At 40.1% G+C, this 25,632-nt stretch overlaps 1 protein-coding gene across 1 annotated transcript in view; it reads left to right on the top strand.

The window, feature by feature from the left end:
* The first annotated feature begins 115 nt into the window (after positions 1–115).
* The window catches only part of LOC149845303 (lon protease homolog 2, peroxisomal-like), a 101,095-nt gene continuing 75,578 nt past the window's right edge, over positions 116–25,632 (top strand). The window contains exons 1-10 of the mRNA XM_089995679.1: positions 116–359; positions 772–863; positions 1,061–1,160; positions 14,944–15,113; positions 15,981–16,072; positions 16,963–17,142; positions 17,300–17,383; positions 18,203–18,330; positions 18,528–18,729; positions 18,848–19,054. Coding sequence (XP_089851805.1) covers positions 250–359; positions 772–863; positions 1,061–1,160; positions 14,944–15,113; positions 15,981–16,072; positions 16,963–17,142; positions 17,300–17,383; positions 18,203–18,330; positions 18,528–18,729; positions 18,848–19,054 — 1,365 coding nt within the window. The 5' untranslated portion in view covers positions 116–249. The remainder of the gene's footprint in view (positions 360–771; positions 864–1,060; positions 1,161–14,943; positions 15,114–15,980; positions 16,073–16,962; positions 17,143–17,299; positions 17,384–18,202; positions 18,331–18,527; positions 18,730–18,847; positions 19,055–25,632) is intronic.

Raw genomic sequence — 25,632 nt, 5'->3', positions numbered from 1 at the left:
TCCAAATTAGATTTGAAGCCATTTACTACTAAAACTAAAACTCGATGAGTCCAATTCTGGTATGGCCCTCAAAATTCTACATCATCCAGCTCTCTACCTGAAAAAAAAATCCCAACTCTCTCTCTCTCTCTCCATATATGCTGATTTGAAAGCTGAGACAGTCTGAATTTGTGGATTCCTGAAGCCGCAGGAAGCCCTAATTCCCCAAATTCGAAGCTTTCTCCACCTGCCCCAAGATTCCCGAGAGAAATGGCGACAGAGACCGTGGAATTGCCCAACCGGTTGGCCATCCTTCCCTTCAAGAACAAGGTTTTGCTGCCGGGCGCCATTATTCGAATCCGTTGTACCACTCCTAGCAGGTTGTCCGTACGTTTACCGAGTCATTTTTTCAGTATTTTCGAGGTTCTTTTGGGGGATTTCACGTGAACTGTAATGGGTGGTGAATCCTTTCTTTGGGTTTTTTGTTTGGTTTGATTTGATTGAGAAGGAACGAATTCGGTTTGGATTCTGTTTTTTTGGGTTTTCTACTTTGTTGGGAGGTTTTTTGTTCATGCTGTGAGATGGGTTCTTTCGTGGGGTTGCTGTTTTTATTCGAGTTTTTATTAGTGTCAAGTGGGGTGGAGTCGTGTCTGTGTGGATTGAGGAATCGTGGGGAGATTTTGCTAAGTGTAAAGTGAGTTAAGAGATGGTTTGAATTGGGTTTTTTATGAATTCGTTGAGAAGTATTGATTTTGGTTATGTTTGTGAATTTTGTTGGGAGTTTTGGTTCAGTGTGAAGTTGGTGGAACAAGAGCTTTGGCAGAAGGAAGAGAAGGGATTGATTGGGGTGGTTCCTGTTCGCGAAGTCGAGGCCGCGTCTAATGGTTCATTTCTATCACAGATTCCACTTTTTTCTTTTTCTTTTTTTGTTGAGTTTGTTAAATTTCTCTTCCTTTCATTACTTGAATGTGTTTCACGCCATATTCAAAATTTCTCAATCCAAGCTTTGAGTACGTAAAGGTGGCATGATTTTGAATGGTCTTTTTCTTGTTCTTTTGGAATATTACTGTTGTTGGTGAAGCTAATGAAGATGGGAGCGACCCAAAAGTTCCAGTTCTTGTATCAGATTTGCCCAAGGAAGATGGGAAGAATCAGAGTGACACTATGCATTGGCACACAAGGTTAGCGAGCACCGAAGCCACACTCCTCCTTGTTGTGAATTTGATTTTGCTTCTGCGTTTCGTTTTGTCTTTTGTAAAGCATAGTGGTAGTTTTGTTCTGGCCACCATGATGCTAGAAGCATGGTGGGGTACTGGCATTTGGCAAGGATGATTCTCCCTTGCCAGTTTCTGGCCTTGCTATGGCCTAAAAGTGATTGGAGCACACAAACACAAGGGGTTCGGTTTTGACTGTGCAACATATCCTCCTCTAGCGGGAACCTAGTGGGTCTATCATGGTCTAGGTTGGGGGGACCCAGTCCTACAGGTTTCTATCGAAATCCGTGTCAAAGCAGCTTCCAAATGTTACTAGGTTGTGCCTTTGGGAAGCAGATCAGGTCATGCTGAACATGAGCGTTTTTGCTCATGCCGACATCGTGGCCGTCTGTTTGCATTTTGGATGAATGCCACGTGGTTTTGTTGACTTTTAAGCTTTTTAAAATGCAAATCGGATGGCCACGATGTCAGCATGAGCAAAAACGCTCAGCATGACCTGATCTGCTTCCGTGCTTTTGGCATGGTACACTCAAGTCCACTGTGTGTATGCTCTCTCTCTCTCTGCATGCGTGCGTGTGCGTCTGTGTTAACAAACTGAAAAGAAGTCGCCCTTACTTGGATGCCAGGTTTGGAAAAGAACACCAAACATGTCATTTTATCTTTTTAATAACAGCAACTGCACATTTTTGCGAGCAATAGCTAGATTGTTTTGAGTAAGTCCAGATGTTGAAATTCATCATGCATCAGGAATATTTGGATGGGATTATTTTGATGCCATGAATTTTTGTGTAAATTATAATAGTTGTTTCTTGGACATTATATTTTCAGGTAGATAAAATTTGCTAGTCGTCAACTTTAGTTCAATACGATCTGCTTAGTGGTTGTGCGAGCATATTTTCTAGCTTCAATCATTCTTTGTTAATTAGATTCATGTCTTTATTGGTTATGCAACCTTTTTTCTAAGTTTTGATCTTTGTATTCTTTGAGTCTTACTCCAAACCTCCAGTGACCTGTACATTACTTCATGGGGATTCTACTGCTTCGCTTTTGTCTTTCTGTAGTGTTATTCATGGCAAGAGTTTTTTTCAGAAGCAGGCTAAGAGCTTTTCTTTGTGCAACATCAATTCTTGAAAGCATAAAATGTCTTGGCGGCTTGACAGAGTGGGTCAAGTGGCTTTTGGTCATATATTGAATGAATTTAGTCCTACCCAGGGCAACCTGGAGTTTTTGGCTACACAATGTGATGCAGGGCAGGACCCGATTGGGCCCATCGTGCCACTCGATCCACCACACAGGGCAGATGAAGGACCCCGTGAAGATGACTCACTTGCAGGGACGGAGCCACGACGCAGGGAGGTACCCCTGCGCACCTACGTCAGGCGTGGTGGAGCTCGCACACCCCAGAACCAGCTGCAAAGAGATACTGACCCGGATCGTGGGTCGGATCCAAATCTGGATCCACGACCCGGTCCAGTAAACAGTCTTTAAGAAGCCCTGTCTAGGGTTGCGTGAGGGGGAGAAGATTAAAAAAAGCTCCAGCCGACTTCTTTTCTGCAGTTTTCCTATTCTTTATTTGATTGCTATTTTCCTTTACGTGTCTTTACTGTTTATTGCATATTCCCATTTCTTATTGAACATTTCTGAAATAATAAAGAAGTTCAGCCACACCGATTCATGGTGGGCCATTAGTTTCACTCCTCCAACACAGCTGCATCAAAGTGGTATCAGAGCCGCACCCTTTCTTCACCAGCGAGATGGCTCTTGAAGCAGGGACCGATCCGGTACGCGGCGAGGAACGTGAGGAGGCTTGCAGCGAAGATCCGATGCTGCGTGTGATGGGTATACTTACAAAAATCCAAGAAAATATGCTGCGGATGAGCAGGGATGTTGCCAGTCTATCAAAGAGAATGGATGGTTTCGATGAACGACTGGTGACCCTTGAAGCATCCGGGCCACCAGTCGCCGGCGCAGATCGGGTGGATGGCGCAGCGACAGGCGTGAACCCTGTTCTGTCGTCAGTCTGTCCGTCGACCCAACTCCAGCACAGTCATGTTCCTTCGCTCCCAACGGCACCGATGCAGACTCCCAATCCGGGTACGTTCCAGCAACTTCGGGGCGTTCAAAGGGGCGACGTTTCCTCTGTAGGGGTACCGAACTCAAGGCAGTTAGCCACCATGGCTGCCTCACAAATAAACTCGACCCCGCAGGGAGTCGGCGTCCCACTGGGTCCTTCCTCGGGCCCAGTTCTGGGGTGCCAGCACCCCACGACCACGACGCAGGCCAGCCCGAACCATCGGGACCCAGCATTACGCTGGGCCCATCGGTAGGCCCCAGCTCGTGGCCACTGGGGGTACTACAGGCCGGGATGGGACGACAGGGCCCCAGCAGTTCTCTGGGTATTCCATCGGGCCCTATTCCGTCGACCCGACCCGGTGAAGCAATCGGCTACCCCCCCGACCTAGCGCGCGGATATGCAGTCGCTGGAACAGGGGGGGCCCTGCGGTTTGGATTGAACCCAGGGGGATCCGATCCAGCCCTCTTGACTACAGGGCCCGGGCCCGTGTCACTGGGACCGTCCGTTGGGTCTCAGGGAACGGGCCTGGCGCCAGAACCCCTTCAACCAGCTTACCCCGTTGGGTCCGGTTCGCGGGCTGTCCCGAACCAGATCCAACTCGTTAGATTTTATCCCCATGATGGACCCCTTTCCGACCCAGACCCATATCGGACCCGGACGGAGCTCCAGTTTGGATTTGAGTCGGGTCAAAACCAGACCCATAATCTCTTGGATCGGGGATCGAGTTCAGACCAAGCCTATTATCCCCAAAACTCGAACCTCGATCCTTCCCATCCATATCTGGGTCCGACGACTAGTGTAGGAGTGGGCCCGAACCACATCCCATCGAGCGAGTCAACCCATCCATATACCCATCAAGCCCCATACCCATACCCAAACCCAAACCAACCTGTTTACCCAAACCTGACCCAAAACCCAACCCAGTATTCGGCCCAACTCCATACTCCTAACCCACAACCATACTATAACAATTCTACCCGTCCGGAACCAGAACCTCAATCGAACCCTCCCCCGAACCTTGGACTTCCCGTCATTCCAGTACCACAATACCGGCCGCAGATGGTACCCGCCCACGGGCAAACCCGACCGAGGCAATGTCAGCAGGAACCGGCGCGCCCCGACCGCCGACCCCCCATCGGGAGAGTTCGACAGCACCAGCATCCCGGCGAACAATACCGCCATACGGGCAATGAAGCAGCATGGGACGACGACATCTTCTGGAACGAGCATCCTGCAACAATAGTGGAGCCGCGACAACAGAGACCACCAGACCACTCCTCCACCTATGGCGTGAAATTGGATCTTCCGGAGTTTGCGGGGCGATTCGATGCGGAGCAGTTTTTCGACTGGGCTTATGCAGTGCAGTTCTTCTTCGATTATCACACAGTTGCTGAACATCGTCGTGTCTCGTTAGCTTCTACACGATTGAGAGGCCTAGCACAGACATGGTGGGTGGAGCTACAACGATCAAGGGAGCGGCAGGGATTAGAGCGCGTACAGTCGTGGGAGGAAATGCAAAGACTGATGCAGTCCAAGTTCGTGCCTTCGGATCACGCCGAGCGAGCCTACAAGGAATACCTGACCCTGCGCCAAGGTTCCCGAACTGTAGCCGAGTACACCGCGGAGTTCCATCGTCTTTCCCTGCGGGTGCAGATCGAGGAAACAGCTCGTCAGCAGGTCACGAGGTACATTTCGGGTCTCCGCCCTGCTATCTCTGATGATTTTAGTTGTGTCACAGTCGAAACATTAGATCAAGCCAGCAGTTATGCCATGAACATCGAGGACAAGCTGAAGCGGAGGCAGGAATATCGGACGACCCGTAATGAGCCCTCCAGCCGACCCAAGCCCAGTTTCCCAACCAGGGGAGCAAGCTCCCCTAGTGATTCAAAACCTAGGACAAACCTTAGCAAACCTGACCAATCAGGTCCAACTTTTCACACCCGGTCCAAAGCCAAACCTATTGAGTCGACCCTTCGTTGTTTTAGGTGTCAAGAGTTAGGACATGTCGCGTCCAAGTGTCCGACCATGAGCAAGAACACCCATCTGGTTGAAGGGATTGTCGAGTCTGCAAGTGAGAGTGATAGTGATGACAATTCACCAGTTGAGGTTGAGGATGAGAGGGGAGTTATAGAGTTCGACGGCAACGTCGAAAGTTTGTTGTCCATCCGTCATGTGTTGACCACACCCCGAGAATCGGCTCCATCGAAATGGCTAAGGAATAACATTTTTAGGACCCGGTGCAACTGTGAGGGTCACGCTTGTGATGTCATCATTGACACCGGAGCATGTGAGAACATGGTGTCTGAGAGTGTGGTGTCTACCTTGAAACTCAACACCGAAAAGTTGTCCCAACCCTATAAGATGGCCTGGTTCAAGAAAGGAAATGAGGTTCCCATCACTCAGCGTTGCCTAGTCCGGTTTTCCATGGGGGAACACTACCACGATGAGGTGTGGTGTGATGTGGCCCCTATGCATGCGTGTCACATTCTTTTGGGACGTCCCTGGCAGTTTGATCGCCAGACCACTCACGATGGCCGCAAGAACACTTACTCGTTTATCTTTAATGGCCATAAGATCGTCCTTCTACCTATCCGGGAGACAGGTTTCCCCACAGTGGACAAACCTGAGCGAGTCCCCCGACTCGCCGGTCTCTCGTACCGGCTTTTCCTGGACCACTGCCAGGAGGATGGCTATTGTTATGCCCTGGTGGCTAAGCCAGTGATGAGTTCATCTGTGTCCATTCCCGCGGACGTTGCCCCTCTTCTCGAGGAATTCCGCGACATTATGCCGGATGACCTTCCTGATGGACTACCTTCAACAAGGGTGGTTCAGCATGCCATTGATTTTGTGCCCGGGTCGAGTCTACCCAACCTTCCCGCGTATCGCATGAACCCCTCCGAGCACACTGAGTTGTTAAGACAGGTTCAGGAATTACTGCAAAAAGGTTTTATTCGTGAGAGTGTTAGTCCTTGTGCCGTGCCTGCCTTACTCACTCCTAAGAAAGATGGGTCCATGCGCATGTGTGTCGATAGCCGTGCGATCAATCGCATCACAGTCAAATACCGTTTTCCCATTCCTCGTTTAGATGATATGTTTGATATGTTATCCGGTGCCTCCATTTTCTCTAAAATTGATTTAAAAAGTGGGTATCATCAGATTCGTATACGCGAAGGAGACGAGTGGAAAACGACATTTAAGACACGTGATGGATTGTACGAGTGGTTAGTCATGCCGTTTGGGTTGTCTAATGCCCCCAGTACCTTCATGAACATGATGACCCAAGTCTTGCGTCCGTGTCTTGGGAAGTTTGTTGTCGTCTACTTTGACGACATCTTGGTCTATAGTCCTTCATTGTCTGATCATTTGAGTCACCTGCGTCAAGTCTTAGATATTTTGAGAAAGGAAAAATTGTATGCCAATGCCAAGAAGTGTGAGTTTATGACATCCAGCGTCGTGTTCTTAGGGTTTATTGTGTCTTCTGATGGCGTCAAGGCAGACCCTGCTAAAGTCCGAGCGATTGTCGATTGGCCTACCCCAAAGACTATAGGAGAGATCCGTAGTTTCCACGGGTTAGCCACCTTTTACCGACGTTTCGTGAGAAATTTTAGTACCCTTATGGCCCCTATCACGAAGTGCTTAAAAGGTACTAGCTTTCATTGGACGCCAGCGGCTAGCAAAGCCTTTACGATCATCAAGGACAAAATGACCAGTGCTCCTGTCTTAGCCCTCCCAGATTTTAGTGCAGTCTTTGAGGTGGAATGTGATGCCTCTAAAGTGGGGATTGGCGCCGTCTTGAGTCAGAATCGTAGGCCTGTCGCCTTCTTTAGCGAGAAGCTAACTCAGGCCAGGTGCCAATACTCCACTTACGATGTTGAGTTCTATGCCGTTGTACAAGCCCTTCGTTATTGAAGGCATTATCTCATTTATAAGGAATTTGTCTTGTACACGGACCATGAGGCATTGAAGTACCTGAACAGTCAGAAAAAGTTGAGTGCTCGTCATGCCAAGTGGGTCAGCTTCTTGCAAGAGTACACATTTTCGCTTCGGCATCAATCGGGTACCCTGAACAAGGTGGCTGACGCTCTTAGTAGGAAGAACAGCCTTCTGATGACTATGTCGGTGCAGGTCGTTGGTTTTGAGCAATGCAAAGAGTTATACCCTACGGACCCTGATTTTCACAAAGTTTGGGAAGGGTGCACCTCTTCAGATCGCAACCTCGACCCCCGTTTTTGTATTCATAATGGTTACCTCTTCCGTGGTAACCAATTATGTGTACCCAATTTCTCGCTTAGACTTCAGTTGATTTCTGAATTACATGAAGGAGGGTTAGCAGGGCATTTCGGGCATGATAAGACGTTCGCTCTCTTAGATGAACGATACTTTTGTCCCAAAATGCGCAAAGATGTTGTCAAGTTTATCCAAGGCTGTCATGTATGTCAAGTGTCCAAGGGTCATCGTCAGAATAGTGGTCTGTACACCCCGTTACCCATTCCTGAACGACCGTGGGAGCATGTATCCATGGATTTTATCGTGGGCCTTCCCCGCACACCACGTCGTTTTGATTCCATTTTAGTAGTTGTTGACCGGTTCTCCAAAATGGCTATCTTTGTTCCGTGCAAGCGCACCACCGATGCCTCTTTAGTCGCTTCATATTATTTCAAGGATGTTGCCCGTTTCCACGGTCTACCTCATACAATCACTTCCGATCGCGACACGCGTTTTATGAGCCACTTTTGGAAATCGTTATGGGCCTTGTTGAAAACTAAGCTTCAGTTCAGTAGTGCATATCATCCCCAGACTGATGGCCAAACCGAAGTCGTGAACCGCACCTTAGGAAATTTGTTACGGAGTCTAGTGGGCGAAAATGTCAAAACTTGGGATCTCGTATTGCCCCAAGCCGACTTCGCCTATAACAACTCCATTAACCGTTCTACTGGTAAATCTCCGTTCCAAGTAGTGTATGGTCGGTCTCCCACCCATGTCGTTGACCTAGCCCCTGTGTCAGATCTCTCAGCTCCAGCTCCGGATGCCTTTGATGCCGTTGAGTATATGCGTGACGTTCACAGACAAGTTCGGGCCAAACTTGTTGAAAGTTATGAGACCTACAAAGCTTTTGTAGATCAGAGTCGTCGTGATGTCCAGTTCGAGGTCGGTCAACTCGTCTGGGTGTATCTGCGTCCAGAGCGTTTTCCTGTAGGCACCTATAGCAAATTAAGTCCTAAGAAGTATGGCCCTTTTAGGATCCTTCAGCGATTGGGTTTGAATGCTTACCTCCTTGAGCTGCCCGATGATTGGCATATTTCCCCTATTTTCAACGTGGCTGATCTATATGCTTAATGTGGCAACAACAAGTCGACAGAGCCGACTTCTTCCCAACCAGGGGAGAATGATGCAGGGCAGGACCCGATTGGGCCCATCGTGCCACTCGATCCACCACACAGGGCAGATGAAGGACCCCGTGAAGATGACTCACTTGCAGAGACGGAGCCACGACGCAGGGAGGTACCCCTGCGCACCTACGTTAGGCGTGGTGGAGCTCGCACACCCCAGAACCAGCTGCAAAGAGATACTGACCCGGATCGTGGGTCGGATCCAAATCTGGATCCACGACCCGGTCCAGTAAACAGTCTTTAAGAAGCCCTGTCTAGGGTTGCGTGAGGGGAAGAAGATTAAAAAAAGCTTCAGCCGACTTCTTTTCTGCAGTTTTCCTATTCTTTATTTGATTGCTATTTTCCTTTACGTGTCTTTACTGTTTATTGCATATTCCCATTTCTTATTGAACATTTCTGAAATAATAAAGAAGTTCAGCCACACCGATTCATGGTGGGCCATTAGTTTCACTCCTCCTCCAACGCAGCTGCATCACAATGACAGATGGTAGGAGAGTATTAGGAAAAAAGGCCCACACTAGTAAGGAGTAAAGGCAGCCATCAAATTATTTTGAGTTTTTGACACAATGTGTTAACATTGTATCATATTGTATTCCATGGTAGGATCTAGGATATAACCTTGATTTGAGTATGAACTTGTAGCTCTGGCTTAGATAGACCTGGTTTAACATGTTGATAATCGAGTAGATGGAGACTAGTCAGATATACAGGAATTGATTTGTTGGCTGAATTTAGTGTCGAGAATATCCTCTTGGTACCTTGATGCTTGACACCTTTGTGTAAAACCTGTAAAATTTGGTTATTATAAATGAATAAAGAAATAAGCTTTATCTTCATGTTAGAAATGTGTTTCTATCTTTTAAATGTCAATTATGGGCATTTTATATGCTCAATTATTTTTTTCTGACCGATAAGGGTAAAATAAAATTTTCAAAAATTATTTCAGACAAAATATTGTTAAATATTTAAATTGTCATGAAAACTAATTGTTTTAGTGAGTCACAAACTCATCTAGGTGTTTTCGAGGTGCTTTAAACTTAACTAGATGCATTTTGGTGGTTTTTGAAATTTTTTTTAATGAAGGGTATTTTGGTCATAAAAAATTTACAGAAAATATTTTAATCAATAAATTATGATTTTAGAAAGTACCAAAACTATGAACTATTGAGAATTAGTATAGCTACTTTGGTGTTAAGAAGATAAGAAAAATGCCTTTTAAAAAAGATTATAGATTTTAGGGTGGACCCGGAGTCCACATGGTTTAGATCCAAACCTAGAATTTTATGGACCTTTGAATCATAAATAAAACGATAATTAAGCTTAAGTTGAACTTTTGAAAGTAATTGTAATAAAATAACAATTTTTAATTAAATGAACTTTTGGTTTTAAAATTTTAGAAGTTAATTATATATATATATATATATATATATATATTTGGGTTATTTGGATCCAATCCAAAATGGATCCAAATAAGAACCCGTTGGGATTAGACGCACTAGGGTTGTAAAGAGAGGTCAGGTGGGGCCCACTAGGGCACTTGACCTTCCTCCTCTCTCTTTTTCTTCTTTACACCCAGCTGACCCCATTCTCTTCCCCTTCCCCCTCTCGTTCCCCTTCCCCTCTTCCTGCTCTCTCCTTCATTCCCCAATTCTCCAGTTTCATAAATCATATGCCCTGTGTATCTTTTCAGGTGGGTCTAGAAAGCCTGCCGATCCCAAATCCAGTCCTGTTAAGAAGAAGAAGTTTCGTATGGGAAAGTGGGTGTGCTTTTCTGAATTAAGCGAGCTCTTGTTTTAGCTTTTGATTTTATGGATTAATTTTATTTGCCTCGTTGATTTTTAGCGAGATTCTTGGTGCTGAATTATTTGCCCAGATTGGTTTTGTGTGTTGTTGGGTGGTCTTCAATCTTTGAGTTCTTTGACAGTTTTACTTATTCGTTTAGATGTTCAGTTCAATGAACCAGTGTTTCTCATGGAAGCGTGTGCATATTTTTTTGTGCACACACTTGATTTCTTGGCACTTGTTTCTTCTCTCCTTTCTTTTTCATGTTTTTAGACGATGGGGTTATGATGCAGAGTGTTCATTCTTGATGAAGTGTGCATAATTGTTCATTGAACTTATTTGTTACTTAGAAGGCTATTCTCATTTTCTTTCTGCTGGAAAAGTGATCATTATACAGTGGGTAAAGATTAGTTAGTGTGCAACTTAGATTGTGTTTTATATGTTCATCGTTTAATCAAATCTAATGAGACGTATATCCAATTTTTTTTTGTTTCTCATATGCTCAGATTGGTCAATGCATCAGTGCAATGCTTCTTAGTTACATGCATGAGTTTAAAACTCTGGACTAGGATTGTGGTAGCCTTCTCCTCACGTAGCTGCCACATACTTGAAAACCGGATTTGTGCTCGCCTAGAACTGTATCCTGTACTATGTATTGCTAAATCTCTAGACTATTCTACTTTGATTTTGTAGCTTCATAAACTAATTTGAGCACCAGGAACCTCTCGCTCGCTGGGTCTATGATTGAATTTCTGTTTACCTTTTGCTTATTCAAATGAACGTTTCTTCTTAGTATAACTGTAGATTTGTGACTTGTCTTTTTTTTACTGTCCACAATTTAAATTACTGAAATTTTATATTCCCAGCAGTTAAATTTCAACTACAGCAAATGCGTTTTAACCCGAACCATTTGATTTTTATGACTGCAGTTGGGTTAATTACAACCGTTGATTTTAATCTTAGTAGTCAATTTCAATAAACAAGAGTTTGATTTTTACCACTACAAATTGATTCTAATCACTGCGGTTTATTTTAAAGTCACAATAGTCGGATTCTTATGATGGCAAACAAATCTGTTTTGGTTTGAAAAAGAAAAAATCATTTGGCACTTGGTTTTCTATTGAGATAAATCTTGAATCAAAGCTGGAATCTTTGTGTGGTTTTTATTTTTAGTCATAGTACAAAAATTTGTTTTAGTATGAATGTAATCACTACGTAAAAATCAGTTTTGGGGTTCGATTTTTTAACCCCATCAGATTTTAAGTTTTCCACGGAAAATCTATGTTTGGAGTTTGGTTCCAACCCCAACAAAATTTCCTTTTTGCAGCAATCGATTTTACTTCAAAAATTCGATTTTTAAATTATCACAGTTTGTTGTAATTCCAACCACCGATTTTAAATCTTATCAAACACCTTCATTTTTTTTATCACATCTACATGACTGTTCTTGAAATCTTCGTATATGATTTTTAGCACAATGGATTGAGTTTGTTTGTTTCATCTAGCGACATGAATCTCTATAATGATTTCAAGGTTGGGAAAGTAGCTAAGGAGTTTTTATATGCAAATTAAGGTTAACTGTAGGGGATAAGTTAGTGATTGACACAATTCATAGTATTCTTAACAAGCTTTTGGCATTTTTGTTTGTGCACCAAGGTTTCGGTGCATCGTTACTTGAGCGGTCTTTGCAAATTCCGAAACCCCTCGGTCTTTTGGGTTTCGATTTGTCGTTCTTTACATTAATAGTGTAAACAAATTATGCACACAAACCGCACTTAGTTGTGGATATCTAAGACTGTTATATATATATCAAACTGTCTATGTTGTGTTGCAACACTGCATGTGCACACACACCACTTAGTTGTGGATATCTAGGACTGTTGTGATTGTAGTTCGGAGATCATGCTAAGCATGATTTGAATATATGAGAATAAAGGTGTTTTTCTTATTGTGGTTCAAGAGATCATGCTCGTCATGATTTTAGATAGCGGAATATGGAGTGTGTTTGCTACAGGTACATGTTTGAGCATACATTATTGAAATGAATATTGCACGATTGATGTGATAACATAACTAAATTAAATTGTTTGTGCGAAATGATATTTTTGTGAAACATGCCATATATGTTATGAACGAATCGTGCACGAAAGTATGTGCGATAGAATCATGTTCATGATAGGATTATGCAAATACCGTTATGCATGGACTGATACGTCCCATACTCTTATGAATAAACCATGATTTAAGTGAATTGTATGTTAATGATATTAATATATATATATATACTATGTGTGAGACACATTATGCATGAATGCTTGCTTTGCATATCGATTCATGTGGTGAAACATGCATATATGACTTTTATCCTATGTGCAAATCTTGAAACACGTAGGAGTTATGTATATTGAGGCTTAGTTGCTTCGTATTATGAAATGTGCATGTTCATGTACACATGTATGAAATTTATGTTTTGTTTACGCATGCTTCAAGGTTTAATCTACGAACACATATGATAAATTTTTTTGTTCAAAAGTGAACTATGGTTCTTAGAACCCGCTTGGCGATATCATGCATTGATGTGATGCTTGTTGGTTGATGCATGAAATAAAATATGCGATAAATCTTGTTGAGATCAATTGAATGTTCAAGCCCAGATAGTGGCTCATGACCTTGTATTAGATCAATTTGAATTGATATGAGTTGGTGCCCTGAAGTGGTAACCTAAAATCTTATGATTTGCTATTGATTGTATATATGCTTGTGCCCGTGTTGGTGACTATCGACCCTAAAAGTGGTCAATTGTATTGATGCATGTATGACAATGGTTTTCACTGAATAAGGTACCCGTTGAGGAACTGTTCTCAAAGGATTCTCTATGCAGGTGTGCATGAGTAGATCAAGTAATCCGGCTAGAGTGGTAAGTCTCTGTGAGAAAGTAGCCTGCGAATACAGTATATTTCTATGAGGAAGTGCATTGTACAAGACCAGGGAGACCATCCGTCTAGGGCGGTAACTCCTTATGAGATTGTACATTTTTCAGACCAGACGATCCGAAATCATGTGAATATTTATATGATTAAATGAAATGTTATGATGAATTGTGATAATTTTCTAAGTGATTGAGATAGCCAGTTATGAATGTATAAATTTGGCTATTCTATTGTATCATGATTATATACTGAACTCAGATGTAGGAATCATATCCTTATTGATTTTAGATCTTGATATGAGGTTATGATTGTGATGCTTATGTTAGCATATAGGTGAATGACATATCACGCTTACAAATGATTAATTTTGACTTACTAGGTGAATGACATATCACGCCTACATAATTTTGTTGCAAATAATTGCATTATGATTGTTTGATTTGAATATATCCCACCTATGTATCATGATTGATGTGTATCATAAATGTCTAACTGATTTACATAGGGAGTACGTGCATGTGTTTCACTCTTGAATGGTCAAATATGATTTGACCTATTGTTTATAAGAATTATAAATGCATATGAAAATGATGCAATGACCTGAATGTCTTAGATGCATGTATATATTCAAGCGATGACTTGTATGTCTTGAATGCATATGAATATGCTTTATGACGTGACTTTATATTGAATGAAATATTAAGTGATGAAATGCTTTTAAATGCCTTATGTTTAAATGTTTGAATGGATGACTTATGGGATGTTGTCCCTTTGTCTGTCACTTGATTGATGAATAATATATCATGTCTTTATCTTTAAATGCTTGATATATTTTTTTTAAGTTTGAATTTGGGTTGCTTTACCAGACTTTAGCGAGTCTGACCTCGTTTTATGGAGGATAGATAATTCAGGTAAAGTATGATGAGTAGTTGGAGCGAAAGACTGGTCGAACTGCATCCTCGAGAGTCTACTCTTACGATCTTGGTAGACATGATCTTTTTGTTTTAAGTACTTGATCATGTAGAGACGAAACTATTGTTTTTATACTCTGATTTAAAATGAAATTAAAACTCTTCATATTTCAGTCTTATATTGGACATGGTTTGAAATGTGTATATCCCATACATTTTGATTTGATTGTTATCTTTAGTGTAACTGCACCCAAAGTCTTAACCGTTTGTGAAAATCGTTTTTGCATTATAAGATCTTATTTACTTATACTTACAAAAAAAAAATTGGTCTTGAAATTTCAATATTTCAACAATAATTAAGGATAAAATTTTGGGGGCATTACACTCTGGTGTCTACTATACATATTTGAAAGTCATTTGGATAAGACTCTGTGGTGTCTTGTCTGATGTATTTGTGTTTAATTCATTCAAGACAATTGCTAGAACTATGGCCTAGATGTCCAGTGTTTGTGAATGCTAATGTTGTGCATTGTAGTGCTGATTTTACTGTAAATTATTTTACAGAAAATCTGATCTTGATCCATGTGGTAGTTTAGCAGAAAATATTATATGTTTAAAGTAGAGTGTTCTACGGAGGCACTGATGTATGTGTTGCCTTTGCAGAGGCGTTGCTGCCAGAGCTTTACATCTCTCAAGAGGAGTGGAGAAACCAAGTGGGAGGGTCACATACATTGTTGTTCTTGAAGGATTATGTCGTTTCAGTGTTCAAGAACTTAGTGCAAGAGGAACATACTACATTGCACAAATCTCACGTCTTGATATGACCAAGGCTGGTAATATGCCTCTGTTTTATGCCTGTGTAAATCTTTGATGTTTTTGAACGCCATGCCTTGATAATTCTACTTGCCTTTGCCCTTAAAATGTTTGTCTATGGTTTTATCTCTAAATTTTTTAAGGACTGCAAAGTTGTAAAGAATTTGATGACAGTTTCATCTTTATTGTTTTTGCATTTATCTTTTGAGTGCATAGGAACGAGTAAATAACTTTCATGCTCAGAGCTTTTGTGCCGTGAATGCACTATTCTCTAACCAGCAGTGATGCTTCATATTAATCCCTGTTGCTTATGGATGAGGATCTGTGCATAACATCATTCAGAGTATCTGTAACATTAATACAGATTTCTCATTATGCGTATTGAAAAAAGTTTTTGTGTAACCTTTCATTGTAAATGTTTACGTTGTCGTGAGCATCAAGTTCACTGGAAAAATTTGCTACTTGATTATTGGATCAGCTACGTACTTGCCATCCCTTCATGTGTTTTTTATCTACTCTTCTCATGGTATCCTTTGTCTAATCCTCTTTTACTAGGGAATCTTTAGAGTCTATGGTTGAAGGTTAAATTTTTCCTTTTCCCCCTTTTTCAGAAGCAGCAACTTGTTCTTAGTTCTGAGTTCAAGTTTAATGCAATGAGAACTGTATGATTAAATTATTTAGCTGTGAGCTTTGATGTTGATCTTGTTTGGTTTTCAGTCTTCACATGCGTTGGGAGCTTTATTACTTGTTAGATATGCTTTAATGCTTACCAGCTGGCTTTATTGTTTGGTGAATTTGTAGAAGTGGTTAGTGACACTGAATTGTTTGTGTTGTTAATGTTATCTGTGCGAAAACTGAGATGATTTCTTCTTCATTGTTTCATGAAGAGATTGAGCAGGCAGAACAAGACCCCGATCTTCTTTTATTATCTCGCCGATTCAAGGCTACTGCAATGGAATTGATCTCTGTTCTTGAGCAGGTAAATTTTGAGTCTTTTGACCCTGAGGCATTAAGTATTATCATGCCCTTGCTTTATTTGTAGATGACGTACAAGCATCAGGTGATAGTGCAGGGATGCTAGTGAATTTACCAGCTTTAGTTATGTTCATGTCCCACTATCGTCATAAAATCCACGTTCTTGATATTATTGTTTATTTAGCATGCATGGACTGAAGCTTGATTATTGGGAGTTAATGTACTTATTACGATTATTGAGGCCTGTGACTGGTGTTGGACCAGGCTACTTACTGATTACAATTGGTTTTTATTCTGTCTACTTGCGTTGTTAACTGATTCTGTATTGTTGATGACATATTTATATATGACTCCCTTTATCCCCCTTGGTTTTGCATGCATTTATTTGCTCATGGCTTGGGTCCATGCAGTAACTTTCTACTCAGAATGGTTTCCCATACTGCTGAAAATGTGACAGAAACAATAGCTTATTTCTTGCCTTCTTTTTATGCATTATTAATACATGTGCTGCTAGAAACTGTAAATCTACTGTCGTGCTCTATCTACCATTGGATATTTACACGCATGTTTTCTGATTCCATAAGGTGTGAAATGCAAGTAAACATCTTTTCCTGTAAGCTGATTTGTCTCAGTAACGATCTCGTATGCTCTTAACTTTCAAAGCTCATCAACATCCTGTTATCTACTGATTTGAACATCTTCTTGTTCTTCTTATTGTTGAAAATGTAGTTACTTCTGTGGATTTACTTAGATATATCTGCTTGATTTCATGGAACAAGACTCTAGGATTATCAATGCGTGATCAATCCTTTTCTTTTGCCACCTTTTCTTTTGCCATATATATTAGATTAGATGCAGCTGCATTTGGGTAAGAGTATCTTTTTGGTGTTACAGAAGCAGAAAACTGCTGGGCGAGCCAAAGTCCTCCTTGAGACAGTGCCTGTTCACAGATTGGCAGATATATTTGTTGCAAGCTTTGAAATTAGTTTCGAGGAACAGCTATCAATGCTGGATTCAGTCGATCTGAAAGTTAGGATTTCAAAAGCGACTGAACTAGTTGACCGACATTTACAGGTGAAAATTGGATTATCTTCGTTTTGAACATGAGCATTCATGAAGTTGCAATATCTTAGAGATTTTCAACCTAGGTTTGTATTCATTCATCTTTTGTAGCATCCAGGTACAATATACAGTTTCATTTAAATTTGCAATGGATTGTTGTCTTTAACAGTCTATTCGAGTAGCAGAAAAGATTACTCAAAAGGTTGAGGGGCAACTATCAAAATCTCAGAAAGAATTTCTTCTGCGTCAGCAGGTTGGTTTTCTCACCTGATTTTCATTTGAAGTCTTTTTCCTTTTAGATATTTAAGATGAATAGTTTATAGTTCTGAATTGAATGTAAAACATGTAAGTTCTTAGTTCTTGATTTATGGTTTAACTACAATTTTTTAACATTTTTTTATACCTACGTGGCCAATCAATTACTTGAAGTTATTTCCATTTCCTTTTACATCTCGACTTCTTAAGATTATCTTTGATGTGTTTCGAGATTTATGGTCTAATTAATTGTAGCATACACAACAGTAATGAAAATGTACCATGATTACAAATAATGTAAAATAAGACTAGTATTAACTTAAACATGTAGTTTTCCATATAGTGTGAGAATCAGATATAAGTACTATTCTAGTCAGATGAGCCATTTTGAGTTGATGTTTGAAAAATCTGTGCACTTTGTGCATCTGATTGAATATATTATGCAGTTGTGCACATTGTGGTTGATGCATCTGGAGTCCAGTCTATTCTACAACAATTCTTCCCAGTAATAGTGTATGAATCTTGAACTTCAGAAACTGCTGAGCTCATATTTGTTCTAGTCAGATGTATTTGTGAAAATGTCATTTTGAACTATCCTGTTTGGACAAATGAAATAATTCCTTAGATTGTGAAGCCATAGATATCTATGACCATTTCATGTTCTTAGAAACTTGATAAATAAATTTCTAATGAATCAAGTGGGAACAGTATGCGTTACAAGAACTTTAGCACTCCTAGAACAGACTTGACCAGATTGAATTAATTGCATAAATTTTTTTCTCTTTTGCATGATCCCACATCAATGTACTATGTTCAGATGAGAGCAATAAAGGAAGAGCTTGGTGACAATGATGATGAAGAAGATGATGTGGCTGTCCTGGAGAGAAAGATGCAAACTGCAGGAATGCCACCAAATGTGTGGAAGCATGCCCAAAGAGAGTTAAGGTACATCCAAATGCCATTTTTATACAAGATGTGTTGCTTGCAGATGCCATGTAACCTTGCATACTGTCATGGATGTTCGATATCATTATAGTTTGGGTTATTTTAATGTATGATAAGAAAACTACAGCAAATTAAAAATATTTTCGGTTGGAAGTTCTCTTCTGTAGTGCTGGAGCTGACTCTCTCTCTCTCTCTAGGCGGCTGAGGAAAATGCAACCACAACAACCTGGCTACAGTAGCTCAAGGGTATATCTTGAGCTTCTTGCTGACCTTCCGTGGCAGATATCCAGTGAGGATCGGGAATTGGATTTGAAAGCTGCCAAGGATCGTCTTGACAGTGATCATTATGGTCTAGTGAAAGTTAAACAACGGATTATTGAATATCTGGCCGTTCGAAAGGTTCACCTATTATGTCCCACTTATTTCCTTGTTGAATATCATGAAACACTTCTAACACTTCATGGTTGGAAGTATTTAGTTATTATGATGTCCATTTACCTGATGCCTAATTATGCAGCTGAAGCCAGATGCTAGCGGTCCTGTATTGTGTTTTGTTGGACCACCTGGTGTTGGTAAGACATCTTTAGTATCATCGATTGCTGCTGCCTTGGGCAGAAAGTTTGTGAGAATATCCCTTGGAGGTGTGAAAGATGAGGCTGATATTAGGGGCCATCGGAGGACTTATATCGGAAGCATGCCAGGCCGCCTTATCGATGGCTTGAAGGTCAGAATGATCATTATGTGGCTTTGTTTGTTTACCCCTTATTACATATTCCATGTCTGGGGCTTGGACACAGTTTGGGCTGTCCCAAATAGGCCATATTTTTCATCCCTCATTATTCATCACAATTTTTGTCAAATTTCTGCCCATGCTGAGGTTACCCAAGGTGTTATATGTGTCCTATTTGATGGAGCACACTTGGCCATGGCTAGCATAGACACTGTATTTTTTGTCGTCTAATTAGCTAAAAGTTGAATTTCTATAAAAAGATTTTTTATCCACAATTGTTATTTCTATGATTTCAATCAATTTGTAGGGTTCGTGATAATGCAAAGTCATATGCTTACTCATCATGCAGATGAAAAATCACTCACATTGATGCATGCATATTAAGTTTAGCCATCATACAAACTGCCATATTTGTAATTCTGAATTTATTAATCTATATATGGTAATGGTTGTAGAGTTTGACTTGTAATGAAATATAAGGTGCACAAATAGATGCCACTATGGACTTACAGGATCACAAGAATGTGCACAAAGATAACAAGCCTCTTATGGGCCAATACCAACAAGAACACAAGTAATGGTTGTAAAGTTTGACTTGTAATGAAATATAAAAGATGCACAAATAAATGCTACTATGGGGCCAATACAAACAAGAACACAAGCCACTTATGGGCAAGAACACACATAAAATATATTAATGAAAATGCTTAAGAAAAACATTACTACAATATGGGAAAGACCCCATATTTATAGAGATTACATACCACACAAGGGTAGCCAACTAGTCATTGGGATAGTCCAACAGTTAGTTTGACTAGCCACTGCTAGTTGGGCTAGTCCCAATGGCTAGAACATGCATAAAAAATGCAAAAACTAAAAGTAAAAATAAAAAGACAAAGTGCCCCTAATGGGCACTACCTATTCCATATGAGAGAAATGACCAAAATGCCCCTAATGGCCATGCCCTACTACATATACAAATTAGTATATATATATATATATATATATATATATATATATATATATATATATATATATATATATATATATATATATATATATATATATATATATACAACTTTAACACTCTCCCTCAAACTTAGGGTGGTAACACCAAAAATTTGTAAGTAGAAAATGGAACTAGGGAGATTGAAGTGCCTTAGTAAAAACAAATGGACCCATTGATATTCCGATGCTATATAGGGAAAAGTGATAGTCTTCTTTAAATATTGTTCATGAACATAATAGCAATCCATCTCAATATGCTTAGTTCTTTTATGAAACATATGATTGCCAGCTATATAGATGACGCTTTTGTTGTCACAACATAACTTTGAAGGTAATTACAAATACACCCCCATCTTCCAGTAGTCTTCTCAACCACAAATTTTTTAATGTTATGGTAACTATAGTGCGGTACTCTGCTTCTGTTGATAATAGAGATACTTTATGCTATTTTTTGCACTTCCAAGACACCAATGAGTCACCTATAAAGACACAGAAACTAATAGTTGTGCATTTATCATTGGGACCTGTAACGCCCCGAAATTTAACCCAAATTTTTAGGGATTTTTTTTTTTCAAGCGGAAACAACTAATAATTCTCGGGTTAAGCATTTCAGAACGATACAGGAAGGTAAAAGCAAACCACACCATTTATTTCCACTTTAATAATACTAAAATCCAACATCAGAGTTTTCACATTTAGTCTCAAAACAAAAATCTCAATCTGAAAGTAAGCAGAACCGCCAGGGAACAAATGGATCAAGTCTCGGTCAGCGCCTCATCCCGCATCGCTCATAGAACTACTCTTCTCCTGAAAATAATAGAAATTATAGGAATTAGACTACCACGTCTAAGTAGGAAAACTGTAATTATTCTTGCAAGTAGATCATGTGTCAGGTGTGTGATGTGGGTGTCGTATTTAAATTTCAGTCTAAACATAAACACCTAAGGAATTCGAAGCAACAGCAATAACAAACATATGTCTAAATAGAAAGGTAGATTATGTAACAGTTATACTTAAGCACAAAGAAACATTTTATGCGACTACAACAATTAAGCAGGTAAGGTATTAAGCAATTAAAGCAGAACTTACACTAACATGAATAACATCAACATAACATCCTTAATATGAATTCAATTAACTAATCTATGCACAGTTTAAGATGTCGATTCATCATAAGCACCGAGTATAAAGCATGATGAAAGAATTTGCAAATGTCTCTTTAATGACTCCAACACAGTGATACCTAACTGTTCTAATTAATGTTTATCTTTTCTTATCCCGCGGGTACACACGGGCCAAGGCAACCATCACAGAAGAGAATGTTCGGGGGTATATTATTCAGGGTTGTATTATTTACCCGAACATTCTAACTGTGACTGAAATCCCAAGGGAGCGGCCAGTGACCGAGAGAAACTCCCAAAGGCCAAAACCAAGACAGGATGCATCCCTAACTTCTGCAGAAGAACATGGAACTACCGCCTAGGACACAATTGGTAGTCCGGGTCCCCCGACTCTGAGGACTGGGACCAACGAGTCGCTTTACGCTCGAAACCAAACACATGTCCCCAGAGTTTTGTACCACTTACCCTCTCCAAGGTAAGCCCGAAACTGAGTGGGTTACTCTTTTCATTAGTTAATTTCCCGAAGTATGGGGCATTTCCCCAACTTCTTTCTATTATCATAGTAGTAGGATTCTCAACCTTAGTCATTCTACCCAGGTGTATATAACAGTCTCAGTCATTTTAATTACATAACCCACCCACAGTGCTCCGGTGCCTTTAAACCAGTCAAGCACACAAGTTATTATTTAATTTCCTTACCAACATACTTGAACCAGACCACACACCTTCATTAGGTACTTAACCCGGATCGGGTAGTCCAATCTGTCTTGCCCATTAGACAAGGCACATGTCTAAAGATTTCAGTGTACACCAAGTTATGTGTTCATCTAATATGTAACCACTTCTATGTATGCTCAGCATAATTTATTATCATGTAGGGTCTCATTATGACAATTTCCAACAAACCTGGTAACTACCAGTATCTTCAATAGTTGACAGGAGTTATCATAAGCATGCCACATCTCCCAACATAATACATAGACAAAATAAGCTAACAGGAATTTGCCTAAACAAGTTAGGGTTTACATAATGGAATAGTGTCAATCGGCCAGCATAAACATGCTATATTTTACAGGATGAAACCATTAGCATCAGTCAACATAAATTATGTGATGTTTAACATAGGTTTACATAATAATTTAATCAACATAGGCTGATTATAAACTATGCTAAGTTCAGCATCATTTTCCAGAATACTTTAACTATGAGAAAGAAACTTATGGGACTGTGACATATAGAATTTCACCCAACATCATGCATACATACAATTATACACTCTTATACATGGTTTCAAGTTCTCAGATCTGATCACATCTAACAACTAATAGAAAACTACGGACTTAATAGAAAACCCCAAATTAACGTATTGCTCTAGTATTATAACCATTAAAATAGCATAACATCTCTATACTGTCATACACTTAGAGATTTGTTATTTCAACAAAACACACATTCCTAATTTACTATTTTAATATGTCAATCATGCAAACTCACCATTTACTGTTTAAAACATGTCCCCAATTCCGATCAATAAATCATGAATCATGCATATACAAGATGGAAACATGAATCATCCCACAGTGATTTATCACAGTTCCTAATACGATTTATTCAGGAAAGACCCACATCCATTTTCTATAGAACACCCTAAGAGTTCAAACCTTGACTATATGTATGATTACCAGGAAATTCCTAAAGTATACCTACTTTAATGATACACAAATGTCATCACTGTACACATGAAATCAGAGGAATTCAATTCTGATAAAACTGAATAAAGTATGGTTACAGGTAGTTAAAACATAGGTATTAAGTCTTAATAGCATTTGATAACAGCATATTAATAGAGAAAATGACTGGAAAGAAAATCTGATAACAGGTTAGACCTTACTCATTTACACAGATTCAGTTATGCATCACAGGAATTTGATAACCATTGTTACGTAATCTTAAATGAACCATACTCAAGGGATCGGCTAACCTGTTATAAGTAAATTTCTATTATAAAAGAGTTTCTATTATTTAGGAACCATTTCATATTTTAACAACTTGTGCATCATAATGGCAACTCGTATAACTAAAACTCATAAAATGTATTACAGTATACAACCAAGAGTTGAACCCACCCAAATCGATGTGGATTTGAGACTTTAGGGTTAGGGTTTGGGGGTTTTCTGGCGTGGGATTTACCGAAATCCCCCAACTGTCACAACACCCCTCGTGATTTGGGGATTTTCGATCCCCCCCTTCCCACTCATTCACACCCCCAACACGCGAGTTACCTACAGAAAAAAACAGTAACCTACCATTATCCGGCGAGGTTGTTGCGGCATCCACGAGAGGGGTCGGTCGGCCTGGACAGCACCACCACCGGCGAGGTTGGCTCCTCACTGCAAGGCCTCGAGCTGCGGCTTGGGATTGGAGGGAGCTTGGAGGTTTAGAAAGGTAGAAAAGGGTGAGAGAGAGAATGGGACAGCGAGAGAGGGAGAAGAAAGGGTTCGGGTCCCCCTTTGTAGGTGGGTGACCTTCCAAAAAGGAAGGAAGCCCGGCGGCTGCGGGGTGCTTCCCCACCTCCCATCATCTTAGGTGTTAGGGTTCGGCTGAACCCTAACACTCGTTATCGCAGGGGAGAGGGTTTCCCCTCAAAAGCATTTTATCGGGCAACCCATATCGGGTTGCCCCCCCCTTATTAACCCCTCTTTAATTTTTTTAACAGGGGGGGGGGGGGGGGGTGGATCGGGTCCGGGTCCGAACCACGACCCGAAATGCTGGACCCAAATTTGATTTGGGTCCGGGTCGCTTAAACAGCAGTGGACCCAAAGGTTGGATCCACTTGGGTCTGAACCGAGTATTTGAAGTATTTAATTTCTTTAATATTTAATTATATAATATTACTAAAATATTCTAATATCCGAAATTTTCTTTTGGGTCCAATAACGGATCCTAGGCCCAAATCCACATAATTCTTAAGTTTTAATGTAAAATTTGTGGTTCTTACAGGACCTCCTCCCCAATCAGAATCATAATATGCAATTAATTCAAGTAGAGAGGGGGAAGATAATAAAATACCCTTAAAAACAGATTTTTGAAGATATGTAATAATTCTCATCACAACACTCATGTGCATGGTAATAGAAGTGTAACAACCCCAACTGACCCTCGCAAAAATAGTGATTTTTTTTTTAAACAACTGCGGAAACTCACCCAAGGATCCGGGACATCACAAATTTAATATACCAAACCACAACCATACCGTGCAGTAAATTAATAGAAGAATAAATTAAACTTTATTTATTTATATCAAAGAGTCAAACAAACTAAAATATCAAAATTGTTTTTTATATCAATAGAGCCACCCTGTCAGAAACCAGAAACCAGTCACAAGGCTCACAGTCTCCAGCCAGCTAGTCAGGACTTCACTAAGCATTCGTGCCTGTAAAGCAGTTTTAAGAAAATAGGTAAGAACTAAAGTCTATTATACGAATTCCTCTAAAAATCCAAACAGTAAAAGAATAACATAAACAAATTCATGCACAAATTTCAGAGGAATATCACAAACAACAATTTACTACAATCAACTTACCATTCAAGCATTTAAACAAAATATCATGCAGAACCAAATATTATGCATAGCTAAATATGCATAAATGCATGAACTAATGTTCAAAAGTAAATATGTATGATTCAATGTATATGAATAACTTATTAAGTTATTTATTAGAGTTGCTTTTGCATGCATGTCCCTATTAAATGCATACAAATTTAATTTTCACTTTTTCTTAAACCTGCGGATACTCAAAACAGGTACAAATTCTCGAAGTCCAAGTTAGGTTCCCAGTTGTAGATTAACACACAATTTGTATTTTATTACTAGGTTCTACACTTGCTCATCGACCAATATCAGAAATCAATACTATCAATCAGAACATTAGAAACCAACATCTAATGCCAGGACATTAGGGAAATCAACATCCACTAGCGTCACTTTTTTGGTATATCAATAACTACAGTTGAGTCAACAACATTGTAACGACCCCAACTTATCTTCGTAAAAAGTGATTTTTTTTTATAGAACAATTGTGGAAACAAAACTCAAGGATCAAAGGTCTCACAAATTTAATATATAACAAACCACAAGAGATAGTACATTGAATCAATGAAGAAATAATCAATTTTATTAATCAATAATATGAATGTCAAGCTGAGATAGAAAATCATCTATGTCATAATGAGCCTCTTTGTCAAGAACACAGAACATGTCACACGAAGCTCGCAGGTTCCATATATCAAGTCATCCCATCATTAAGCTCCTAGTCCTGTAAAACAGTTTTTGAAAGACGGGTAAGAACCAAAGTCCTTTGTACGAATTCTTCTAAAAATCCAAACAGAAAGGAAATAGCATAAACCAAATTCATGCATAATTTTAGAGGAATATAACAATAA

Source organism: Nuphar pumila, chromosome 2 (assembly GCF_984573655.1).
Source record: "Nuphar pumila chromosome 2, dmNupPumi1.hap1.1, whole genome shotgun sequence".
Classification (NCBI taxonomy): Eukaryota; Viridiplantae; Streptophyta; class Magnoliopsida; order Nymphaeales; family Nymphaeaceae; genus Nuphar; species Nuphar pumila.
Note: the sequence above shows the minus strand (reverse complement) of the source record. Positions and strands in the feature narration are given on the sequence as shown.